The sequence below is a fragment of the Camelina sativa genome, chromosome 17 (assembly GCF_000633955.1).
Source record: "Camelina sativa cultivar DH55 chromosome 17, Cs, whole genome shotgun sequence".
Taxonomy (NCBI): Eukaryota; Viridiplantae; Streptophyta; class Magnoliopsida; order Brassicales; family Brassicaceae; genus Camelina; species Camelina sativa.
Genome location: NC_025701.1, coordinates 2,646,286 through 2,659,382, shown reverse-complemented (window position 1 = coordinate 2,659,382; position 13,097 = coordinate 2,646,286). Strand labels below are relative to the sequence as shown.

Below are 13,097 nucleotides of genomic sequence, written 5' to 3'. Positions count from 1 at the left end.
TTGTGTGTGCAATACGAAGCTGAGTTTAGACCAAATATGAGCATAGTTGTGAAGGCGCTGCAGCCCCTCCTGAAACCTCCAGCAGCAGCGGCAGCTCCATCTCCAGCAACAGAATCTTGAAATATTATCATCATAATTTTTTTTTATCAGAATATACTTTAGTACACCATGACCATAAATGAAAGAGGTATGGTTGTGTGAGTGATAAACTAAAAAAAGATGATTATTATGTCTCTCATTTGATGATTGGGTTTTGCACACACAGTTTTGTTGTGCTAGAAGATAATGGCAAGTTTATTGTTTGCCGTTTTGGTGAGTGGGAGAGAGTGAGCAGAGCGAGGAACTCTTTGATTATTACTATTTTATATAATGATGATAATGGAATTTGATTATCCCTCAGTAAATAGTAATTAGTTAAAGATAAAAATTGTAAATACGTTTAAACAATTTATGAAATACCCAATTAATTAAAATTAAAAATAATAGAATTTGATTTGTTCGGCCCGCCAACGTCTTACGTGTCAATCTCACCGTCTCTCAGTTCTCTGCCCCAACTTCTTCTTCTTTGGTTCTTTCAATTTCAAAACCCCAAACAAAAAAAAAAAACATACCATCATGGCTCTGGCTACGCACTTCGCCTTCCCTTTAAACTATGGTATTTCCGATAGCTCTCGGGGAAGAGGAAGTTTCGTCCGGAAGCTTGTGAGAGCTGTAGCCTCCGGCGATTCCGTGGCTCCAGCGACGAAGGAAGATTCAAAAGTGAAATTGGGTGGTTCCGATTTGAAAGTGACGAAGCTTGGCATCGGAGTCTGGTCATGGGGTGATAACAGCTACTGGAATGATTTCCAGTGGGATGGTCAGTGCTATTTTTTTTGTAAATTCACTTAATTCGATTTATATGAATAAAGTTTTGATTTTTTGTTACTTCTTCTCCTCTTTCATGTTTCCCATTAAAGTATTTTATATGAAGAAAGTTTTGATTTTTTTGTTCTTCCTATCTGTGAATGGTAGACAGGAAAATGAAAGCTGCTAAAGGTGCTTTCGATATCAGTCTTGATAACGGTATAGATTTTTTCGATACCGCTGAAGTTTATGGTTCCAAGGTAAGAATTCAAATGCTCATTACTCTTCTTCCTAAAGTGGTTTTGTTGTTCAAACTTATTGGAAATCCTCACATTATTGTCTCCATCTTTTGCAGTTTTCCCTGGGTGCTATCAGCTCTGAAACTCTTTTAGGAAGGTATGTTTTCTAAATTACGGATTCGTGTAACAGTATGCAAGTATTCCATAGATATTATTCTTGACTGTCATTGGTGATATTTTTCAACAGATTCATCCGTGAGAGAAAAAAGAGATATCCTGGAGCTGAGGTTTCAGTTGCAACAAAGTTTGCTGCTTTGCCATGGCGTTTGGGTCGTGAGAGTGTTATCTCCACCCTTAAAGATTCCCTTTCCCGCCTTGAGCTTTCATCTGTGGATCTTTATCAACTCCATTGGTAATGTACCCCCGGATTCATGTTGGAGTTAAAACACTGTAATGCCAAGGGAACTATCTCACTATTTGCTTGTTTATATTTCAGGCCTGGACTATGGGGAAATGAAGGTTCTTTCTTAAGATCTGCATTGAACCTACCTACTTTGAACAAGAGTCATGTTGCTTTTGGTGAATCATATGAAATCTAATGTATTATATATATAGGATATCTCGATGGTCTTGGGGATGCTGTTGAACAAGGACTTGTGAAGGCTGTTGGTGTTTCTAACTACAGCGGTATCATTTCAATCTGTTTTTATTTTTCTTTCCCGCAGATGATGAGGACTTGAAAGAAAACAACACTTATATCATGATGTGAAACTTTTCCTTGTTAATGCTAAGATACATCTTCTCCAATTTAAAGGAAATATAGAAAGTGGAAACTTCATATGTTACTTTATTGAGATCTCAAAGTTATCATACTCATTGTTGTGGGTGACGCGTTTTCAGAGAAGAGGCTACGTGATGCTTATGAGAGACTCAAAAAGAGAGGCATTCCTCTGGCCTCAAATCAAGTCAACTACAGTCTGATATACAGAGCTCCAGAACAGACTGGTGTAAAGGATGCTTGTGATGAACTTGGAGTTACTTTGATTGCATATTCCCCTATCGCTCAAGGTGATTTGCCTTTTATCTCATTTGCTTTGTGGTCATTATGTCTATCGTTCTCTGGAAAAGTTGCATTGGTCTATGATAATATTGACTGAAAAACAACCTGGCCAATGAACATTTACATTTTCCGTTATTTTCTTCTTCTGTTTTTCCAGGTGCTCTAACTGGTAAATACACCCCAGAGAACCCACCCTCAGGTCCTCGGGGTCGCATTTATACGCGTGAGTTCTTAACAAAGGTAATAGCTTTGACAGCATAGATCTATGTATTTAACACAGGCGTCTGCAAAACTGTAGTTACATTTAAAAAAATCTCGCATCTTCTAGGAAACGGTTCTGTTTTGAGAAATGCACAAACTTCTATACACACCCATATACTCAAATCAATGTACATAAATTATCAATATGTAACATAATCTTGCCAAATTTCTTCACTAACTATGACTTGTGACGTTACAGCTCCAACCCCTGTTGAACAGAATCAAACAAATTGGTGAAAACTACAGCAAAACGCCCACACAGGTTTGTTCTCTTTTAATAATGCGCTCTATTTTTCGTTTTCCCTTGCCAAAGTTGAAGTCCAAAAATGTAAAGAAAAATACACAAGTATATTTGTGTGATCCACATTGAGCTATCCAAGTTGAACACCCTCTGCATGTTCATCCTACTCTAGGTACTTGCATAACCATATTTTCTTAATCAGTCATTATAATGTGAATAGACGTAGACACACGTTTAGGTCATATTGGTTTGTATATATACTTCTTTTGCTGATATCACGGAACAAGGCCTTGTTATAGTTCAGTAAACCTAAGGAGGCAGTTCTCGATTTGCATCAAATCATACGCCCTTCTTGTTTTGTTGTGTTGTTCTGTGCAGGTAGCATTGAACTGGTTGGTGGCACAAGGGAACGTGATACCCATCCCAGGAGCCAAGAACGCAGAACAAGCAAAAGAATTTGCGGGAGCGATAGGTTGGAGTCTGACAGACAATGAAGTGAGTGAGCTACGGTCCCTGGCCTCTGAGATAAAACCCGTCATCGGTTTCCCTGTTGAGTATCTCTGAACTCATAAAAACTCAGTTTGTAGCACTTGTAAAGCTCAAAGGTTACAATATGAAACTAAAGTAGCATATAGATGATGGTAAAGTATTGTAATACATATGCAAATAAAAACCTCTTTACCTCTTCAAGAATTTTACAGTAGCCAAACAAATAATTGGAAAAAGTGAGGGCCTTTGGCACTTGATTTAAGTGATCTAATCACAACTCACACGTCTCAATTCGTCTGCATTTTGATCTCACTGTTGACCTAGGAGACCCATTTCATTCGTACTTGTTAAATCAGCTTCACTAGAGCTTTCTTCATTGTCTTTAGGGTTCTTTAAGGATTTAGATTTCGTCTGTAGCTTCTTTATGAGTCAGCGTCTTTACTTTGAGAAATAATCTACTGAAAATAGTTTTTTTTTTAGAAAACTTGAAAAGAGTCTGTTATCACAGGTACACAAGTGAAGCCGGAAAGGTGACATCATCTTGATATGTCTCAAAAGCTCGGTTCCATTATCCTTTTTTTACAATAGACAAATAAAGAAAGCAAGCAGAGCACTGTTATGTTGTGTTGCTTTCACTCAAGCAACACTGAAAGAAGTGGCTGCGTTCTCAACAAATTTCCTGGCTCCCTTGAACCACCTCTTGTCTCCAGCTTGTGCTTTGCAGATGTAAAGCTTCCCTCCGTTCACAGTGGCTGTGATCAGCTGATGCTTTCCACCTTCATCTCCATCAGCCGTTCTTGTCAACACAGACAAGTAATAGTACGGTTTTCCACCAACGTCCTGAGATGATGAGTCCAGAATGTTTGCTGTTGCCACTGCATTGTTGTCAAAGCCTCCCTGCAAGAAACATCAGATTCACACACAGTTAGGACCTGATAATCTCACTCCATCTAAGATTATAGGCAAAACAATGTTGATACGTTGATTTAGGTAGAGTTTATAACTCCCTCTTTGATAGTTTTTTGTGCATAAGAGAATATAATCTTGCTTATCAGACTCATCCAAACCTAGAGATTATCAGTTAGTTTGATTCTCTTATTCTACTCTATCAGCTTCAAGTTTACATTAACAAAAGACAATGACAATTGGAAGTTTACCTCAGAGGCAGTCTCACCGAAGTAAGCTTGTTTCCCTAGGAGGTAATTAACCTGCAAAAACCCAAAAGTCCAATCACCATTCAGTCTCACAGTTCATTTGAGTTATTGATTTATCAATATCTTTATAGATGACGGAGTAAAACAAAGACCTGAGAGAGGAACTCTTCAGGAGAACCGTAGTCAGTGATGGACTTCTTGTCGGTAGGAGTGACCATGACATTGAGATTGCTGGTGGCATCGAAGTTGTCTTCGTACCTAAGGACTTGTCCTGGATACTCAATCTCTTTGCTAGGGTTCCATTTTGCTGGCACCTGCACTTTGAATCCATCTCCATTGTATGGCATGAAGTCTGTGTTCGCCTTTGGCTTCCCAAACACGTTTGCTGCAACAAACGAAGAAAAAAAACAGAGATAACAAAACCCAACAAATATGTTTTCAAGATTCTTTATTTGATCTGAAACTGACATGATCCAAGATTATCATCTGAGTTTATTTTATATATGTTATTAGGTACCTGCTTCACCGTAGGCGGCATCAGCGGGAGATACTCTGGAACCAACAGCGGCAGCGCCGACGAGGAGCGTGAGAGCAAGACGGCGAGAGACGGCGGAGTTATCCTCTTCATGAGTCTGTTGGGCTTTACAGATGATCTGAACAGGTTTGGAGAGTGACACGTGACGCTGGGATGAGGAGGAAGATGATGATCGTGCGGCTGAGGAAGCCAATGCGCTCTGGTGTAGGAAACACGCACTGTACGCCATTCTCTCTCTGTGTATGTCTCTCTCTTTCTCTCTCGGTTGTGGTCTCTGTGGTTAAGTTATGAAAGTGTTTTTGAGGATTGTTGGAGCGTGTTAATGTATGGAGGTGAAACGAAAGAGTGAAGCTCATTGGCTGGTTTCGGATATTGGAGGATCTCTCTGTTGATGTCCAGATAAGATTGTTGAGGTCTTGTTATGTGCCACGTGGCAGATACGCTTCCTTCTTGTTCCACGTCAGATTCATAAGCTTTCGATTCCATCTATGTACATTTTTTTTTTCTTTTTTTTTTTTGGTCAACCATGTACAAATGTACAATATATACTAGTATTTAGTATTATTATACTCACCAATTCCAAGATCAATCTCGAAAAAGATTGATTAATATTTAATAGTGGCGTTCCTCCTTTCAGTTACATGCATGCGTATAAGTTTAAAACCGATAGAACAATGGCAGTACTAACTGAGAATAACTACAAATCATCTACTAGTACAACAATAATAAGCTAACAAAATCGTTGAATTTCCATTGTCTATTACACCTATGGTAAGTACCATTTGAATTTTTCGTTGTACGGAGAAAAAACACCTAAATGCTCATCAAAACACCAAAGTGTAATGGGGCATGCTACTTCTCTTCTTGTTTGTCCTTGCGAGTAACCTTCTTGGCTTGATTTTCTGTTTCGCTTACTAATGGTTCTCCTTTAGAGCAGATTCAGTTGGTGCAGCGTTTGCGTCACACTGGATTGGAAGGTACGCTCACTTTTTCTGACTTGTTCCCTGACTTTCGCTCTGTTTTTTCACAGCATTGTTCTTGTTGCCCATCAGTAGAAGGTACTTTCTCTTCCATACTGTTACCCGAATCTAAGTGGTTAGCTAATTTGCGTTTTTTCCTTTTTGGTTTCTTGGCCGCTGGAGCAGTGTTTGGGTCAGGTTGATTATTACCACTGACATGATTCAGTGGAATGCTCTCTTTCTCCTTGCCCGGATCCAACCGGCTGACTGACTTAGGCTCTATTTGCTCATTCCCATTAGCCAGATCAGAAGGCTTGTTCTCTTCAATGTTCCCCAAATCCAGGTTGTTGTCGGATTTGTGCTTTTTGGACCTCGATCGCTTATTTTTTGGTTGTTTAGCCGATGAAGCAGCTTCCATTGGAGTAGTGCTTGGGTCAGGTTGTTCATCCCCATTAGCAAAATTGAAAGGCAAGCTCTCTTCCATGTTACCATAACTAAAGTTTTTAGGTAGATTAAGCTCCGTTTGCTCATTCTCCTTAGCCAGATCAGAAGGCGTGTTCTCTTCCATATTCCCTAAATCCAAGTTGTTGGCTGGCTTAGGCTCTGTTAGCTCATTCCCATTTGCCAGATCGGAAGGTTTGCTAGTTTCCATCATCCCCAAATCCATATCGTTGCCTGATTTGCGCCTTTTGGACCTTGATCGCTTCTTTTCTGGTTGCTTAGCCGCTGAAGCATCTTCCGTTTGAGAAGTGTTTGGGTCACGTTGCTCGTTTCCATGGGCGAGATTAGAAGGAATGCTCTCTTTCTCCCTACCCAGATCCAACTTGCAGACTGACTTAGGGTCTTTTTGCTCATTCCCATTAGCCAGATCAGAAGGAGTGTTCACTTTCATGCTCCCCAAGTTCTCTTCAATGTTCCCCAAATCCACATTGTTGGGCGACTTGCACCTTTTGGACTCTGACTGTATCTTCTTTTGTTGTGTAGCCGCTGAAACATCTTCCACTCGAGCAGTGTTTGGGTCAGGTTGCTCATTCCTATCAGCGAGATTTGAAGGCACGCTCTCTTCCATATTACCCAAACCCAACTTGTTGGCNNNNTAGCTCATTCCCATTTGCCAGATCGGAAGGTTTGCTAGTTTCCATCATCCCCAAATCCATATCGTTGCCTGATTTGCGCCTTTTGGACCTTGATCGCTTCTTTTCTGGTTGCTTAGCCGCTGAAGCATCTTCCGTTTGAGAAGTGTTTGGGTCACGTTGCTCGTTTCCATGGGCGAGATTAGAAGGAATGCTCTCTTTCTCCCTACCCAGATCCAACTTGCAGACTGGCTTAGGGTCTTTTTGCTCACTCCCATTAGCCAGATCAGAAGGAGTGCTCTCTTCCATGCTCCCCAAGTTCTCTTCAATGTTCCCCAAATCCACATTGTTAGGCGACTTGCGCCTTTTAGACTCTGACTGAATCTTCTTTTGTTGTGTAGCCGCTGAAACATCTTCCACCGGAGCAGTGTTTGGGTCAGGTTTCTCATTCCTATCAGCGAGATTTGAAGGCAAGCTCTCTTCCATATTACCCAAAACCAACTTGTTGGCTAGCTTTGACCCCATTGGAGTAGTGTTCGGGTCATGCTCCTGAAGCTCATTGGGGTTAGCAGAAGGTATGTCATCTTTGGCACTCGTTGCATCTGGCACTGAAGCAATAGGTTGCACAACTACAGTTTGAACCGAAGATCGAGCGAGGCTATCATATGAAAGAATACAAGCTATTGCATACATAGAAGCACCGAGATGAGGCGGCAAATTTTCCTTTGGATGTTTAACCTACAAAATGCAAATGAAAAGTTGAAAGACGCCATTGCCAAAATTAAATAATGAAAATCTTAAATCGTAGTGATCATATAACTCATCTACCGTGAACAATATGGACGCCATTAGCCTCTCTCTCAAGATGTACATTTGAGCAATCTCAAAAGCTGTAACCTTGAAAGGCAGCCACCGATCCACTACTACCTTTACTGGATTTTCCGGCGCAAGCATTACTTTCTCTCCAGCCCTAACACCTTCTTTATCTATGTCCATCGTGTCTCCTACATTTTCTACTACGTGGTCTTCCTCGTCGTCACTCTTATCAGCATCATAGCTCTCTGTAGGAGACACGGCTATCTCTCTTGAAAAAAGTAACAAAGGTAAAGTGGGAAGAACAGTGCAGCTTCTTATCTGCACACCCCAATCTCCTCGAGTAATCTCATCAAAAACAATTAAAGCTTCGTCATACTTGGTAGAGGACATGTCGACATTGTTTGATAGCGAGGGCACACGAACTTTGGCTCCAGTAATAGTCTCTACTATAGATCTTGTCTGGTTCTTGCAAACTGGGCACATCCTTCCCAACATAGGGTACAATCCTACTGCTATAACAGCACGGAGAATACCCGGATCATGAGCATTCAGGCTACAGTTTGAACTGCTAGGGATGACCCCATGTCTTTTAAGTTCTCCCTGAAGCTTGCGACACAGATCATCCAGCCTCTTCATTACAATTTGGGAGATGAAGTACTTCGAACAAAACTCGCTAGCTCGACCACTTTCTTTTGCATTTTTCCAGCACTGAAAAGCCGCGACAGTCGCAAGATGATCACTATGGTCTCCATAAAGTGATGCAAGTTCATGTTTTGCGGCATTAGCTTTTTTTCTATCACCTGGCAACAAGGGCATGATAAACGGATCCTTCTCGTCGGCTGCACATGCCAGAATAAGTGCTGGATCCAAACAGTTCACTAATATGGCGAAATAAATCATCTTGCTAATCCGAGGATGAACTGGAAGCTGACCAAATTTCTGTCCAAGTTCTGTCAGCTCTTCTTGAGGAGTCAACGCTCCAATATCTTTAAGGATGATTAAGGCATTTGCAATACTTTGAGGAACAGGCGGGTCCATTAATTTCTGAAGGAAATCATTTACGTCGCAATTCGGATCCAGCATCTTAACCTAACATATTATTGAAAGACATCAGTAAGAAATCAAGTAAGCAAGAAGTCTCAAACAGAATGCTACCATGCCTGAACAACATTAAACATCACAGAAAAAAAAATCTACGTTAGAAAGAACAGCACCTGCAAGCAGAGTTCATCCACTGGCATTCTCTTAACTTCAGGAACTCTATATTCGGGCAAAGACGCTTCCCGGAGTTTAGAATATAGATGATAACAAACGCCTGGTTGACAACGGCCTGCTCGACCAGCCCTCTGTTTTGCATTTGCTTTTGATACCCAAGACGATTGGAGCGTTGACACATCATTAAAAGGGTCATAACTCTTTTCCTTCATCCGGCCGCTATCTATCACATAAACCACATCATCGATAGTAACTGCTGATTCAGCAATATTGGTCGCAAGCACAATTTTGCGACAACCTCGACGGGGGCGATCAAAAACTTTCTTCTGTTCCTCAGCCGGAACCCGTGAGTGAAGACATAGAATGCTGAATTTACCACTATCTGCAAAATGGGGATTCTCAAGCAATTTCTCTTTTGTTTTCCTGATTTCCTCCCACCCAGGTAGAAAAACAAGAATGGCACCATCTTTTGAATCGCTGCATATTTTCTTCATTAACTTCACTATAAGACCCACATCTACTTCTTCTGGTTTCATTGTCGCCATATACTTATCAAGTAAGTCTTGTGCTTGCTGAGAATTGGACTGGATGTTATTTGCATGTTCCCTGATTATCTGAGCAGTTTCAATTTGATTCTCTTTTTCAGCCACTTCTAATGCGGTTATACCTTCTTTGGACTTCAGTGTACAGTTAGCGCCAAATGAAAGGAGCTTGCAGACATCGCTAACCCTGCCCTTTCCAGCAAAGACCATAAGTGGTGTTAGCCCAGTCGTTGAATTCTGGTAATTGTAAACCTCATGACTTCCTTCAGAAGAAATTAGATCTAAGAGACAATCAAACTCATCATTTGTCCATGCCAAGTCGATTGCTTCATCTAAAGCAACTTTTTCTTCATCTTTAAAATCATGCTTGTTACTTGGTAAGTTCGAGTCAGCAGAAAGTAGATGATTATTCTTGTCTGATATCAGGACAGAAAGCGCATCTTCCAGAAAAAAGGTTCTGACCTGTAGATATGGACACAAAAATATTGTTTTCCAACAATGAGACTAAGTAGCAAATTCTAGAAAGAAATAGATAGAGAGAGACACAAAGAGAGAGGAATTAACTGGATAAGTGAATCCAGGCACTCGGACAACCGGGCAACCTCCGAAATATTCAGAAAACCTCTCAGCATCAAGAGTAGCACTCATTAGAATCTGTCACCACAGAAAATATTCATTTTTACATTGTAATCTATCATAGCAATGGAAAACGAAGAAGAGCTTAACATAACTAACCAGTCGGAGATGAGGATTAGATGGAAGCAAGTCTCTGCAGAAAAAAAAAAAACATCACAAATTGATCTGAGTTCTGCCACTCACCCAAAGCTTAAAAAAAAATATCTGCAGGTAACTATTGTTTTCATTGCTTAGCTTCAAATAAACAACTCAAATACAAGGGTACAAGTATGGCAATGCATCTAAATTATAGTTCGACAGGCTGAGTACCTCAGTGTTTAAGAAGGCTAGAGAATGTACCTTAAAATCATTAACATGAAATCAGAGTAGGCGTCCCTTTCATGAATTTCATCCTACAAAGTGACCCACAGATCAGTGACCAATATAGACAACTACAAAAGTAATTTACAGCAGAAGAGCACAACGAAGAGAACCTAAAATAACAAGTGATTTTCAAAACTTTAATGTTTTTAACATGTAATGAATGGGAAAAGCATACTTAATAAACACATGAAAAAACATGTTAAGAATCAAACAAGAATGTGTTACCACAATAATGTGAGTTATATCAGGAACACAGCTATTCACGCCTTTGCCTATAAGCACCCTTAATAGAATGCCATTTGTGCAGAAAACAACTGATGACCCTCTTCCACCTTCACTTTGCAGCCGAACCTAGATTTGTATTATAAAGTCAATGGTATATCGAGAGAGAAAAAATTCATGTAGCCTTGAGAGCTTGTGCATCTATCATATGGATAAGCATGTCTACGAACAAAACCCCCTACCTTGTAGCCGACGGTTTTCCCAATAGTTTCACCTCTTTCCCAAGATATTCTATCAGAAACTTCAAATTGGGAATGAAGGCATTAAGCAAGGAGTTAGCCGCTTATACTGCATGCATTTGAATTACAAATCTGAAAACTTCACAAATGTTGAATCAGATTACTAACCTGAAATAGCTGAGATACGACGTGGCTGGGTGCAAATGATTTTGCACGCTTCTTGCTTATTATACCACATATGATCTAGAAGATATTGAGGCACCTAAAATATCAACAACTGAGGCACCTGAGAAACCTCACCAAAAAAAAACTACTAGTATTTGAACAGAATACGACTTGTAAATATTGAGTGATATGGTAATACCATGTAAAAGTACACAAACCCGTTATTCCACACACTTAGACTCAATTTTTTTTACAATTCATAAATATTCTGTAGCTTTGGACATGAAAACTGACAAGCTTAACCTAGAAAATCACAACCTGTGATGAATACTTGACCCCACCAGAAGAAAACAATACAGGATAAATAGCAACCGTGAAAACCACTGTAAAGCGTTTATACTCTACTGAACTACAAATAACAAGAGGAAAGACGTACCTGAGTAGTTTTCCCACAGCCAGTTTCACCAGCAATAAGAACAACCTGCATTTCGAATAAGAATGAATAAAGTCTCCTTCAAAATCAGTGGAAATCCCCACTGAAAGCACAATTACGAAATTTACATTCATGAATCCTGAGATAGTGAAACAAATTAAAATCTAGAGACCCATATAACCTGATTGGATTCCACTGCAGATATAATCGCGTCGCGAAAAGATGTGATGGGAAGCTTTGCTCGTGCTTCAAAGATCTGTAAGATAATTCAAATACAAGAGTATTTCAGTTACTCAACAGCGCATGCTTTGTACTTCCTGAAACTAGATTCTGAATTGATAATATTACAATCTTGTGAGAATACATTAATTGCTGCTAACCTGTCGAAAACGTTTATCTGTTTCCAGTCTAGAACTCAGAGATGCGACTTTTATTTTAATATCGTTTGTTGTCAACTGAGGTTTCAGGAAGAAGTCATCTCTCCAATTACTGCGGGCCGTTCCAGTATATACACCCAATGATGTCCCAGTAGTATCGCCATCACAAGGTGGATAGCGAGTAAATAAATCGTGCAGAACAGTTTTTGCCTCAGGTGGAAACGACACACATTTGAGCTTCTCTGGAGGTATCATCTTCTTTCTTGGAGCACCTCCTTTCTGATTTCTGGTTTCATACTTATGCTTGCTGTATGAATTTGAAAAGCCATCTCCTTCTCTTCCTTTCTGATTTCGGGTTTTACGCTTTCTCTCAGACTTTGAAATGCCGTCTCCACTCCCAGCTTTACTTTTAAAAAGAGTTAGACGCCTTTCTTCCCCACTCCTACACAAAAATCCAAGAAAGGTCAGAAACTAGGGCACTCTCTAGTAACAGATACCCCAGACATCAAACAAAAATTGCATAAAGGCTGTGACTGACCCGTGACTTTTTGATTCTAGACCCATCCGTCGGCACATCTGATGGATAATGCCACGTTCGCCATTTGTAAGATGCTGCTCAAAGACGTAAGCTACACAATAGAAAGCCAAACAAACTTGCATTCAATATCATTCCGATAGAAATCACCGAAGCTAACAATAACTAAAACACCACAGCGAGTAGAGAGTATTGGAGTTCATATGAGAGTAATAGCTGAAGAAACGTTATAAAAAAAAAAAAAGAAGTCTAATAATAGCTAATAAAACTCACAATCGTTCTCGGAGGCGCGAAACTCCTCAAGGAGCTTAGTGGCCCAAGCCTCAGTGGTTGCGCAGAGAGTAACATGTTTCGTATTCGTCTTGTCCTTCTTCACCATGGCTTTTTTTTTAAGGGTTTCTCTGTCTCTCTCGAGACACTAGTGTGCAGAGACTGTACGGCGGCGGCGGCTTGTGTTTTCCGGTTTAGCTCTCCGCCTCCCTCTCCTTTCCTCCTAATACCCTATTTTCTTCTTCTTTTTTCTTTTTCTCGCCAACATAAATTTAATTTATTTTATTCTTTTTATTACGAACAAAAAAAAAACTCCTTACTGGACAGCTATTGGGCCTATTGGGCCGGAATTAGGTTAACAAACAAAAACAATGGGAAGATCTGTACACGCAGCTGATTCATTCCCCCCCCCCCCCCCCCCCCCCCCCTT

The 13,097-nt window shown here is 40.2% G+C and overlaps 3 protein-coding genes across 6 annotated transcripts; 1 reads left to right on the top strand and 2 right to left on the bottom strand.

Annotated features, from left to right (window-relative positions):
- LOC104754826 (uncharacterized oxidoreductase At1g06690, chloroplastic) lies at nt 573-3,347 on the top strand. Its single transcript, XM_010477108.2, has 10 exons — nt 573-856; nt 1,012-1,103; nt 1,199-1,239; nt 1,330-1,494; nt 1,579-1,601; nt 1,698-1,769; nt 1,983-2,150; nt 2,300-2,382; nt 2,603-2,665; nt 3,023-3,347. Exons 1-10 carry the CDS (start codon nt 616-618, stop codon nt 3,206-3,208), a joined length of 1,134 nt encoding a protein of 377 aa, XP_010475410.1. The 5' UTR covers nt 573-615; the 3' UTR covers nt 3,209-3,347.
- On the bottom strand, nt 3,651-5,167 carry LOC104754825 (oxygen-evolving enhancer protein 2-1, chloroplastic). 2 transcript variants are annotated; one of them, XM_010477106.1, is made up of 4 exons: nt 4,805-5,167; nt 4,440-4,672; nt 4,291-4,341; nt 3,651-4,030 (listed from the first exon to the last, which is right to left on the bottom strand). In XM_010477106.1, the coding sequence occupies exons 1-4, from the start codon at nt 5,049-5,051 to the stop codon at nt 3,770-3,772; spliced, it is 792 nt and encodes a 263-aa protein (XP_010475408.1). In that variant the 5' UTR covers nt 5,052-5,167; the 3' UTR covers nt 3,651-3,769. The 2 variants fall into 2 exon arrangements, with proteins under 2 accessions (XP_010475408.1, XP_010475409.1); XM_010477107.1 differs by having other exon boundaries at nt 4,801-4,915.
- Nucleotides 5,498-12,917, bottom strand: LOC104754824 (DExH-box ATP-dependent RNA helicase DExH2-like). Of its 3 annotated transcripts, none has more exons than XM_019239606.1 (15): nt 12,671-12,917; nt 12,401-12,491; nt 11,866-12,304; nt 11,667-11,741; nt 11,489-11,533; nt 11,056-11,149; nt 10,891-10,949; nt 10,652-10,777; nt 10,403-10,455; nt 10,163-10,196; nt 9,992-10,081; nt 8,885-9,889; nt 7,683-8,759; nt 6,893-7,592; nt 5,498-6,402 (listed from the first exon to the last, which is right to left on the bottom strand). In XM_019239606.1, exons 1-15 carry the CDS (start codon nt 12,774-12,776, stop codon nt 5,783-5,785), a joined length of 4,614 nt encoding a protein of 1,537 aa, XP_019095151.1. In that variant the 5' UTR covers nt 12,777-12,917; the 3' UTR covers nt 5,498-5,782. The 3 variants fall into 3 exon arrangements, with proteins under 3 accessions (XP_019095151.1, XP_010475407.1, XP_019095150.1); XM_010477105.1 differs by having other exon boundaries at nt 5,498-6,721; nt 7,023-7,592; XM_019239605.1 differs by having other exon boundaries at nt 5,498-6,862; nt 7,353-7,592.